This window comes from Sciurus vulgaris (genome assembly GCF_902686455.1).
Source record: "Sciurus vulgaris genome assembly, chromosome: 1".
Taxonomy (NCBI): domain Eukaryota; kingdom Metazoa; phylum Chordata; class Mammalia; order Rodentia; family Sciuridae; genus Sciurus; species Sciurus vulgaris.
In genome coordinates, this window is record NC_136461.1 from 19,562,208 (window position 1) to 19,574,527 (window position 12,320).

The window sequence follows — 12,320 nt, forward strand, 5'->3', positions numbered from 1 at the left end:
ACCGAAGCAGGGGTTCCAGTCTCCTGAATAGCCACAATACTGATCCAAAGTGCTGAGTGGCTGACTGTGCTTTTATTTCCTAAAACATGGCAAGCTAAAATGTGAATGCGACCTCACCATACTGAAGGAAAATAAGAATTCTGAATGTGCTATCATTAAGGAATTTGTGGCTCTGAACTTTTTTAGGTTCCCCCCAGTCCCTTCCCAGTTCTGGGGACTGAACCTAGGACATGCTAGGCACATGCTAGGCAAGTGCTCTACCACTGAGTTATATCCCCAGCATTTTTCATATTATTTTGAAACAAGATTTCACTAAATTGCCCAGGTTGGCCTCTAACTCATGATCCTCTGACGCAGCCTCCCAAGTAGTTGGGATTATAGGCATGTGCTACTATGCCCAGAGGAATTTTTAGGGTTTCTTTTCATGTATGTGTATGTTAGGGATCAAACTCAGGGCCTTGCACATGCAAGGCAAGGACTCTACCACTGAACTGCATTCCCAGCCCAGAATTTTCAGTTTTATGCTTTATCTATTCCATAACCAGATTTTCACTATCAGAAGAGACAGTTCTGGTTAGAGTACAATGCATGAGGGCCAAGGTGAAAGCCTACCCCTGAGCCCCTTTCTGCTAGACGAACTCCTTCAAAGCCCGCTTTAAATATAACCTCTTCTAGAAGCCTTCCTTTCCCCACCTGTCCTCCCACTTCTCATAGAGAGCATTCTTTCCTCCCCTGTATTCTCCGTGTACCAACAGCACAGAATGGTGGGGAACATACAGACATGAATCATTCAACATTTCCTGAACTTCTACTGGGTGCCAGGTACTATATAAGGTCGACACAGAAGTTCAAGGACGAACAACAGGATTTCTGATTTCAACAAACTTTTAATTTAGCATAAGAGACATAGCTTATTTGCAATATAATGTGGTAGATAATAATATAGGCATGTAATGGGAGCTCAGAGGAGCACTTATCCCAATCTGAAGGAGATTCCAGATCTGGCCTTGAAGGATCAGCTACAGCTAACCAGGTAGACAAAGAGGGCAGGGGTTGTCCAGCAATAGCACTACATGGAAATATGAATTTAAAAGATTGTGAAATGTAAAGATTGTAAACTAGGAGATGACAAATTGTAGCAAATGAAACTAGAAAGGAAGACAGGTCTTAAGAGTCTTAAATGCTAGGCCAAGGAACTTAGATTATTCCATAGTGAGGAACTGGGAAGATAAATGCTTAAGATTTGTATTCTTAGCTGGGCATGGTGGTACACTCCTGTAATCCCAGTGACTTGGGAGAATGAGGCAAGAAGATCTCAATCAAGTTTAAGGCCAGCCTTAGCAACTTAGCAAGACCCTGTCTTTAAAAAAAAAAAAAAAGATAAGAAAAGGGAATGTAGCTCAGTTGGCAAAGCACTCCTCAGTTCATTCCCTATGCCCTCTTCAAATCAAAAGTTCAGAATTATTAAAGTAAAAAGTGAGAACTGTGTGTTAGGTAGATCACTCTGGCGGAGATATAGGTGACAAATCAAAGGGGCTCAAGAAAAAGGAGGTCAAAGGTAGACTACATCAATAGTTTAGGTCAAAGTCAATTAAGGTCTGAACTAGGGCATTGTTGGCAGAAACAGAGTAAAGGACTGAGCAAAGAAATTCTTAAGAAGGCTAAGTTTAAATATTGGCTTTGAGGCTGAGAGTGTAGCTCAGTAGTACAGTGCATGCTGATCATACACAAGATCCTGGGTTCTATCCCAAGCACTAAAAAATAAGTAAATATTGACTTTGCTTTCTACTGATTGTGTCTTTTTTTTTTTAGTAGTAGACAGACACAATATCTTTATTTTACTTATTCATTTTATGTTGTGCTGAGGATCGAATCCAGAGACTCACACATGCGAGGCAAGTGCTCTACCACTGAGCCACAATCCCAGCCCATCAACTGGCTGTGTCTCTTTAGAGAAGAAGTTACCTTACTTTTCTGAGCTTTTATTTTATCTGAAAAAGGAGAAAAGAACTTCCTACCCTTATAGGACTATTGGGAAGAATTAAATGAGATCATATCAAGATCCTATCAAAACCTGGAAAAGCAGGGGCTGGGTTTGTGGCTCAGTGGTAGAGCGCTTGCCTAGCATGTGTGAGGCACTGGGTTCAATCCTCAGCACCACATAAAAATAAATAAAAAAGGTATTGTGTACATCTTCAACTAAAAAAATATTTAAAACAAACAAACAAACCCGGCAAAAGCAGATAATCAAGAAATTTCAGTTCCTTTCTCACCCTCTCCCTATGATCCCTTGAAGAATTACTTATTTCTATCTTTCCTGGTAGGTATGAACTCCGGGAAAGCAGAAACCATTTCTTATCACTGTATATTCTCAGCATCCAGCACATGAAATATGTTCAATACATGTTTACTGGATGAACAAAGGGTCAGTTAGCTCCATAATGTGAGGAAATCTTGTTTCCTTAGGCACAAACAGAACCCTGGCCCTTAGATGGGCTTCCTTAACATAGGAGTGGCTGGATCACAAGTAGGAAAGTCTGCAATGGCATCCATCAACACTATCCTGGAAAAACACCTTAGAGGGAGCATAACTCCTGCTGAGTGAGAATAAGAAGCATCATTAGCTAGATGTTCTGTGTCCTATGGAGAAGGAACCAGTATGTAATTGACTTCCACCCATTTGGCCTTCTCAGGGTGACAGAAGCAGAAATGATGCTTTTAAGAAGCAGTGAGGTTCTCTGCAGCTTTCATGTGCTTCTTTGTCAGCAGCACTGTTGTTGCGCTACTGTCAATGTTCCTTTGTATAAGACAGGCACTGGCAGGGTTTCATTTCTTTGTGACACCCCATCCAGGTTTCCCTAAGCCCTGGATCAATTCAGATGGTCCCTGAACTAAGTGAAGGCTTAGGAATCTCAAACTCCATACATCATTTGGTCACAGAGCTCTATCTTCTCAGGCTCCTGTTTTAAAGGCAGGACCTATTACTATCTGGGGGAATGCAGGCTTTCTTGATATTCCTCTGCCTTCACTAAGGGCAGTGATGCGACAGGAGGGTGAGTATCTGAAATAATTCACATCAAGATGCTTTTGCTAAGGAACATCACACTAAAATCGCATTTTGACGGAGATGCTTATGGGACCTGGGATGGCACTAGACAAATGCAGAGCCAATCCAAGCATCTGCCCTTCCCATACCTCAGCTTCAAGCAAACAAAGTCAGCTTGATTCAGAATGAAATTCAAACCACATGCATGTACCCCACCCATGGCAGTCTCATTCATTCTTGCCAATTAAAAAAAAAAAAAATGTAATTGAACTGGCTTTCCCTCAGCTCCAAAACGGACTGGGCTAGCCCCCATCTTCTCCTATAGAAGAATGGCTCCAGCTACTATTTGTGTCACTGTGTATTCACACAGCTTGTAAAACTCCCAATACCCTAGAGACTGCAGAAGTAATTTGTACCCTGAACTTGGACCTGGGGGCTTGCAGCACAATTAAATGTGTACCAGGGTAGACTAGTCAGGCAGAATTTCTCTGAGTACATGTTTGCTTTACTCCTCTTTGGAAAGAAAGTGGGGGAGGGTGTTGGGTTGATAAAGGCTATTGGCACATTTGAGGCTTCAACAAAGTCAGGCTACATCGAACAGCTCCTGTAATTAGAGGCACATTCCCGACCCAAGACACTGCTCTGTGAACCTCCCACTTTACACACAGAGAATTCTGCTCTGTCATTCCATCTGCAGTTTTTGCTGCAGCTCTTCCTGCTACCCTTCCCACAGATTTCTTTTGAAGCAGGTGGAGGGGGAGGGGGAGGGGGACGGAACCTAGAGGGTGGTGGTAGATGGAGAAAGGATAGAGGGGAAGAATATGTACCAAAAAAGGAGCCTCTCTTTGGAAAGGGGGAGATGGGATACATTTCACATTACCTAGGGAAGGCAGATGGGGGAGAAACAGGAACATGGGAGGAGAAGGAAACTAAATAAAGAGCACCAACGACCCCTGAGGGCAAAGCACAGGCTCTCCGAGGCACTCACTCAGGCTGCCCAGCTGTCGGATGACATTTGCCAGGGTGATGTTGGTCATGCATTCCAGCTCGCTTCTAACGCTAGGCAACGTCTGACGGCACAGGTGCCTTGGCTCGATGTTTCTCGTTACTAACGGCATGGTGGACCTGCTTCAGGCAATGTTCTGAATGATGAAAAACAACCTAAAACAGAAATAACAGGAAAGTATTACTCAACCACAAATTCCAGGCACACTAGGGCTGTGTCTTTTCTTTTTGTCTTGCTCTGATCCAAAACAGCTTTGAAAAATCTTTACCCTCTTTTTTTTCTCCCGACACTGCCACCATTTCTTTTAAGGTTTGCTATTAGAAGACCTGCTATATAAATTTATTACATAAACTTGTATATGTAATATACAAGTGAACTGGTGATTGCTGGCTGAGGTACACAGTTACAACTACTGATCCAACCAAAGAGAGTCCCCAGAGGCAAGGAGGCATGGTCAGAAAAAAGTCCATTCAGCAAACACTGGATGGTACAGATTCTATCCTTGGGGCGTCCATAACCAAGACAGATCAGATTCTAGGCCACCAATTATATGGATCAAAAAAGAGCTTCTGTCATCTGATAATCTTCAAAATGAAATCAAGCTGCCAATAGTGATTCCACTGATATACATCAGGACATAGCTTCTCCAGTTCCTCCTAGATGAATGACTGTTAAAGTACAACTAAATGCTAGCTGCCAGTATCTGTTAACAGTAGTAAAGTTTAGTCCGTAAATTGACAGAATGAAAGAATATGAAGAATAATTTTAAATGTTCAATATGTCAAACAGGATTCTAAGCCAACTATGTTAAAAGATTCCCTGATCCCTTCTCTTGTACCCATAGCCTCTCTCTCCCTCTCCCAGGTGGGTTCTATTCACCTGGGCCAAAGGGATCTAGAGACAGCAGGAAGTGACTGCAGCAGACGGGGAAACTTGCAGTTACTGTTTCTTAGCCAACCAGTTAAGCCCCTTTCCCTAGGAAATCCTCCAGCACTTCAGGTTCATGCTGAGCTATTGTTTTAGATTTAGATTACCAAATTCCTAATTTTACAAGTTTAGGAGAAGGTTTCAATTTCAACACAGTGAATACGACTACAGTTAAAGCACACTGGTCTGATACTGTTTCTCCATCTTGAGAATCTAAATCTAAAATAGCCAAATGGTTTTAATACTAGGGAAAATGGCAAATTCACTTCAAATTAAAAGACAAGGCATAAAAGTAGCATATGCAAGCCCCCAATATTATAAATGCCTCTTTAAATTAAAAAAAAAAAAAAAAAAAAAAGCAGAGGTTTACTTACATCATATCTTAAAACACCAGCTCATCACCAAAAATGTTGATTGTGGATACAAAATGCTTAAACCAAACTAACCATCACAGATCCTAAAAGCAAACCAACATATTGTCTGACCAAAAAAAAAAAAAAAAAAAAAAAAAAGCTCTTCAGGCTCAAAAAGGGAGTAGAACCTTTTGGAACAGACTGCTCCTTGTTATGGACATTGTGATCTGCTACAAGTAAAAATAAAACAGGAAGCCAGCAGCTTGGGGAACAAGATTTCCTGTCACCAACAGCAACAGCCCAAGAACCAAGAGAATCAGCTGTTTGCTTATAACACTGAACCTCCCTTTAATAGTCACTGTGTGGCAGCTGTGCCTATCTTTGGGGTACAGAGGTATTTCCTGAATACTTGTCTACTCTCTTAGGAAATGATTTCCATTCCATTTTTCTGCTAAATTCCTCCTTTAACTCAACAGGTTTCTAATCCAAACCCCAGACATTCCAGTTTAACTTTTTCCCTCTTTTACTTCATATAAACAGTATTAGGTACTAAGATGCAATCTTTAATATTGTAACCCTAGTGAAAAGAGTCTAGAACAAGAAGGGAGGCAGGAGGTTACAAACAAAAGAATTTCACAGGGCTCTGTACAACATTCTTGGGGTGCCCTCCCTCAGATTCCCAAATTCAAACCTTCTGGAAGAACTAGGTAGGGAAGAGTCAGGAATGATTCAAGACAGTTACTATGAAGTTGGATGTGGTGGCACATGCCTGTAATTCCAGCTGCTCAGGAGGATGAGGCAGGAGGATGGAAAATCAAGCCCAGCCTCTGCAACTTAGCAAGACCCTGTCTTAAAATTAAAAATAAATGGGGCTGGAGCTGGAGCTCAGTGGTAGAGCATTTGCCTACCATGTGTGAGGCACTGGGTTTGATCCTCAGCACCACATGAAAAAATAAAATAAAAATATTGTGTCTATCTACGACTAAAAATATCTTTTTAAAAAATTAAAATAAATAAATACAAAGGGCTGGGGATGTAGCTCAGTGGTGGAGTACTTACGTAGTATGTGCCAAGCCCTGGGTTTGATCCCCAGCACTGGGAGTGGGGGGAAGAGGGAACAAGAAGAAAAATCACTGGGATTCCATCCATTTGTATACTGTTCAAGTTTCTCAGAGAAGCTACAAAAACAGACCACCTGGAAATGTGACCACTTCCCAGTGTATTCCAGACTTTCCCTCTGGACACCTAATGGAAACTGGATTCCAGATAGCTAGGTAAATGTCATACAGAGGGTAGGGAGCAAATTCTAATATCTTGGTGCTTGAGCATTTATGTTTTTCCAAGTGCTTTGGGTAAGCAAACCCAAATGGAGTTACTAAGTGTCATCTGTGTAGGGTTTACCTAAAACCAAGTTTTCAATAACAAGATGGCTTACTTTTTATTTTTTTCTTTTTAATACTAAGGATTGAATCCAAGGGCACTTCATACCACTGAGCTGTATCCCAAGTCCTTTTTATTTTATTTTATTTTATTTTGAGACAGGTCTCACTAAATTGCTGAGGCTGGCTTCAAACTTGTGATCTTCCTGCCTCAGTCTCCCTAGTCACTGGGATTACAGGTGTGTGTCACTGTACCTGGCAAGAGAGCTTTCTCTTGCCAAGAAAAGCCAGCTCCTATAACTAGCTAGAGAATACTCAAGAAATAACAAGACATCAATATCTATCAAGACAAAACAATTAGAAAAGTATATCCGCTATTGCACAATTATTCATTTTTCTTTTGCATAATCAATAGTTAGTCATCTTCTGCAGAAGAAGTATGGAATTATGCATGATCTGTACTTGACCAAGAAAAAAAAAAAATCTTATATTCCTAAGAAGATAAATTGAGAAATGGTCAAAAAGACTTCCAGGCTCAGCCAGGCGCAGAGGTACATACCTATAATCCCAGCAGCTTGGGAGACTGAGGCAGGAGGATCACAAGTTCAAAGCCAGCCTCAGCTACTAAGCGAGGTCCTAAGCAACTTAGTGAGACCCTGTCTCAAAATAAAACAAGGGCTGAGGATGTGACTCAGTGGTTAAACACCCCTGGGGTTCTGCCCCCAAATCCCCAGTACAAAAAAAAAAAAAACCACAAAACAAAAAAACTCTAGGCTCTCAACTCTCAATTTAGCTTCAAGTAGTAGAAAATGCATGGGTTTGGGAGATGAGATATACATGGGTTAGTACTCTGACTTTTTACTAACTGTGATCCTGGACAACTTTCGTAGAGACATGGAAAAATATAACATATATAAAATGCCCTCTAGGTGAGCATGTTGGCTCACACCTATAACTCAGGAGGTTGAGGCAGGAGGATCACAAGTTCAAGACCAGCCTCAGCAAGTTAGGGGTCCTAAGCAACTTAGTCTCTGTCTCAAAAGTAAATAAACAAGCAAACAAACAAATAAATAAATAAAATAAAAAGCGTTGGGGATGTGAGTCTGGAGGCTGAGGCAGGAGGATTACGGGTTCAAGACAAATCTTAGCAAGACCAGCAAGACCCTAAGCAACTTAGTGAGACCCTGTTTCAAAATTAAAGAAAAAAAAAATTAAATACAGTTTTAACCATGGACATATTATATAGTAGAATGTAATATTCACATAAAAATTAAAAATAAAACCCTAGACTTCAATGAAATTTGATGGTTTTCCCCTGAAGCTGCTCCCAGCTATGCTCCTGGGCCTCCTGAAAAAGAGACACTATTTTTCTTCTGCAGTCTTTCCTAACTGGGTTTCTTGTCTGCATCACAGAACAAAGAAAATGATTAGTGACTTTCTTCTCAGTTGTTCTCAAGACTGTACATAACTAGCACCATTCTAGATACACAGCAAAGACGTCAACACATTACATACAATAAATGGCTAATGGCATTAGGGTTCAATTTTCTTATGGACTCCAGTTGACAAAAGATCTCCCAAAATCAGAAGCACATTACTGGAAAATTTGTATAACACTGGGTGTTAAGAAACAACTGAATTAAGGAAGTACAGGTCAATTTTGCATTTTAGACAAATCATTCAACATCATTCAACAGAATTTATATTGGGATAGGAAAAAGCTGGAGATAAGACCAACTGGAAAACTCTTCACAAAAAGAGAGCAGTGGGCTGGGGATATAGCTCAGTTGGTAGAGTGCTTGCCTTGTAAGCACAAGGCCCTGGGTTCAATCCCCAGCACGGCAAAAAAAAAAAAAGGAGAGAGCAGAAAGAGGGGCCCACCATAGAACAGATAGTACATATGAACTGAGAAACCATAGGCAAGTTGCAGGGGTGAGTCTAGCCTACTTGACCACCACCTGCTGTTCTTTCCTTGTAGCTTTGTACAGTTAAATGCACAGTGATAAAATGTATGTTTCCTTATTAGTGTAAACAAAAGAGTTAAAATGTTAGTGTTAGGGACAGAAATGAAATGTGAAGAGAACCAAGAAAGCAGTGGTTCTTAGGTGGAAAAAAAAGAAGTTACAGAGCTACATGTGAGAGCACATACCTATAATTGCACCAACTCTAGAGGCTAAGGGAGAAGGATTCCAAGTTCAAGAACAGCCTCAGCTTTGAGACCCTGTTTCAAAATAAAAAATAAGGACTGGGGGTATAGCTCAGTGGTAAAGTGCCCCAGTGTTCCATCCCCAGTACCAAAACAATAAATTAAAATTTAAAAGAGCTGGGAATGTAGATCCGTAGTACAGTGCCCCTAGGTTCAATCCCTAGGACAGGAAAAACAAACAAACATATAGCAAAAACAGTAGTATTAGGAGGAGGACTTGTTATGGATACATCAAAGAGTATAATGCCCAGTCTTTATGGAATCAGTAAAGATCTTTTTCAGTCATATTTTACTCTGGGAAAATGATATGCTATAGTGCTATTTGCTCATTTGGAGATTTAAGAAGGTCCTACCTTATGTGTGTGTGTTTGCATAGAAGAGGAATTAAATTAGACTTGCTGAAAAGATAAATGACATGGAAGTAACTATCTAGTTACCTAGTTTCTTTTCTAGAGCTGTTCTACAGTAGAATAGGTTCTCTTTAGATAAGGTTGTAAGTTCCCTCAGTCTCTAGATGACCAGATATTAGACATGTTGAAGGAGAAATTCCTAGAGGACAAGACAGTATTGGGCCAGATCTTAAACTATAAAAAAATGGCATGTTATTGGCACCAAAACAGACACATAGACCAATGGTACAAAACAGAAGACACAGAGACAAATCCACATAAATACTGTTATCTCATACTAGACAAAGGTGCAAAAAACATTCAGTGGAGAAAAGATAGACTATTCAATAAATGGTGCTGGGAAAATTGAAAATTCACATGTAATGAAATGAAATTAAACCCCTATCTCTCACCCTTAATGAAACTCAACTCAAAGTGGATCAAAGACTTAGGCACTAGAACAGAGACCCTGCATCTAATAGAAAAAAAAGTAGGCCCAAATCTTTACCATGTGGGCTTAGGATCTGACATCCTTAACAAGACTCCTAAAGCGCAAGAAGTAAAAATCAAGAATCAATAAATGGGATGATTTCAAACTAAAAAGCTTCTCAGCAAAGGAAACAATCAATTATGTGAAGAAAGAGCCTAAAGAATGGGAGAAAATCTTTACCACATGCACCTCAGACAGAGCATTAATCTCTAGAATATACAGAGAACTCAAAAAACTTAACACCAAAAAACCAAATAACCCAATCACAGAAGAAGAAATACAATTGATCAACAAATGTATGAAAAAAATGTTCAACACCTTTAGTAATTAAAGAAATGCAAATCAAAACTATTCAAAGATTTTATTTCACCCCAGTCAGAATGGCAATTATCAAGAATACAAACAACAATAAATGTTGACATGGATGTGGGGGAAAAGGTACACTGATGAGTCACTGGTGGGACTGCAAATTGGTGCAACCACTATGGAAAGCAGTATGGAGATTCCTCAGAAAACTTAGAATGGAACCACCATTGACCCAACTATCCCATTCTTGGTTTATACCCAAAGGACTTAAAATCAGCATATTACAGTGATGCAGCTTTTATAGCAGCTCAATTATTCAGCCTTAAAGAAGAATGAAATTATGGCATTTGCTGGTAAATGGATAGAGCTGGAGAGTATCATGCTAAGCAAAATAAGCCAACCCAAAAAAACCAAGTCAAATGTCTTCTCTGACATGCAGGTGCTAATTAACAATGGGAGCAGAGGTTAGGGAAGAATAGAGTTACTTTAGATTAATTAGGTAGAGGGGAGTGAACGGAGAGGAGAAGGTATGGGGGTAAGAAGGATAGTAAAATGAATCAGACATTATTACCCATGTACATATATAACTATATGATTGGTGGTATTCTACATTATGTATAACCAGAATAATGAGAAATTATACGCCATTATTTATGATGTATCAAAGTGCATTCTACTGTCATGTATAACTAATTAAAATAAATTTAAAATATTTTTTAAAAAGAAGGTATTGGGCAGTCAAACTGGATAACCTTTATATTGCCTTATAAATCAGAGATATTACAATTCTTACTCTGGACTTAGTGTCCTCATCTACCAAATAAAGGGACTAAACTAATGATCTTTAAGAAGCTTCCTAGCTCTAATTTTTTTTGGATTTACTTCTACCTAAACTGCCATTACCTTCTCACTTAGCCAACCTCCACTTGGTTTCTGAACCCAAGAGGCAGAGGCCATTTATCTAGCTCCTTCTGGAGGCCTGCATTTGTTAGTTACCAAGATCTGCAGAATCCAGAATGGCCCAAACGATGTTTCAGGCAGAGTCCTGGGTTAAGTTATTTATATCCTGGGAGGGTCCTGGACTGGTCTGGGAGGGTGCTTATCCAAGGAAGCCCAAAGAAAAAACTGACTTTTAGACGAGTTTCAAATATCTAGGAAGAAACCAGCAGCAATCTCTATCTTCACCCCTGACTAGTTTCACTTTTAGGGAATGAGTTCAAAAACAAATATGAGACTTGAGAATCCATTCCTAGTCATGGCCTGGTAGTATACTGACCTGTCTCAGCTGTCAGTGCTATGACACTGGCATGTCATACTTTTGAAAGGGAACTGGATGAGAGGCTTTATCAGGTCCCCTCAAACAGTGAGACTCTTCTGAGTCTGTATGCTGGAAGTTACCATGGAATATTTACATATAACATTTGGTCAGTGTAAAGTAAAAAAGAGACTTTGACATTCACTCAAATTTTTGACTCCTATAACTCTGCTCCCAACAGCATGGGGTGGAGTAAGATGAGGAAAGGGCTGAGAGGCAGGAAGTGGCAATAAAAGAAGGTTGCATGTGAGAGGGAGGTAAGTCATTCTGGATTGATGTTTATTATTGTTTATGATAAATAAACAATGGTGCATTAAAAGCCAAAGTCACTGATAATACCTGCAGAATTCTAAGTTCACATCCAAAAAGCAAGTATATCTGGACAACAGCAATAACCACTACAACAGAAACGCTTCTCAAGGCAGTTCCTCTTTGAAACATATCACCAAAATGCTGATCAGCAGTAGCAGGGGATGGGAACATGTGGGGATGTTGTATTTGTGGCAATCAGGACTTCTGCTTTCACTTCAGCATTTTCCACCATTTTACAGTTAACAGCACTCTGGATGGCAGCATAAGAGAAGAGGTTTACTTTAGTTTCCTCTTGAAAGAAGCAAATTTATTTATGTTAAAATATACATATTCCATGGATTCAAGAGTTTAAAAGTTGAATAATCATCTGACTTTAAAATGGCAAACCAGCCAGGTGTGGTGGAAAACACCTGTCATCTCAGTTACTCAGGAGAATGAGGCAGGAAGATCACAAGTTTGAGGCCAGCCTGGGCAACTTATTAAGATACTGCCTCAACTTAAAAAAAAGACTGGGGATACAGCTCAGTGGAAGAGTGCTTGCCTAGCATGAGCAAGGGCCTGAGTTCAGTCTCTGGTACCACCACCTCTACA

At 40.0% G+C, this 12,320-nt stretch overlaps 1 protein-coding gene across 4 annotated transcripts in view; it reads right to left on the minus strand.

Moving 5' to 3' along the window:
• The window catches only part of WASF2 (WASP family member 2), a 71,752-nt gene that overhangs the window by 18,062 nt on the left and 41,370 nt on the right, over positions 1-12,320 (minus strand). For 2 of the 4 annotated variants that reach the window (XM_079114767.1, XM_079114770.1), the window contains exon 2: positions 4,035-4,207. In XM_079114767.1, coding sequence (XP_078970893.1) covers positions 4,035-4,164 — 130 coding nt within the window. In that variant the 5' untranslated portion in view covers positions 4,165-4,207. Of the gene's footprint in view, positions 1-4,034; positions 4,208-5,353; positions 5,457-7,270; positions 8,423-12,320 lie in introns of those variants that run through there. The other 2 variants (XM_079114769.1, XM_079114768.1) reach the window with 2 other exon arrangements.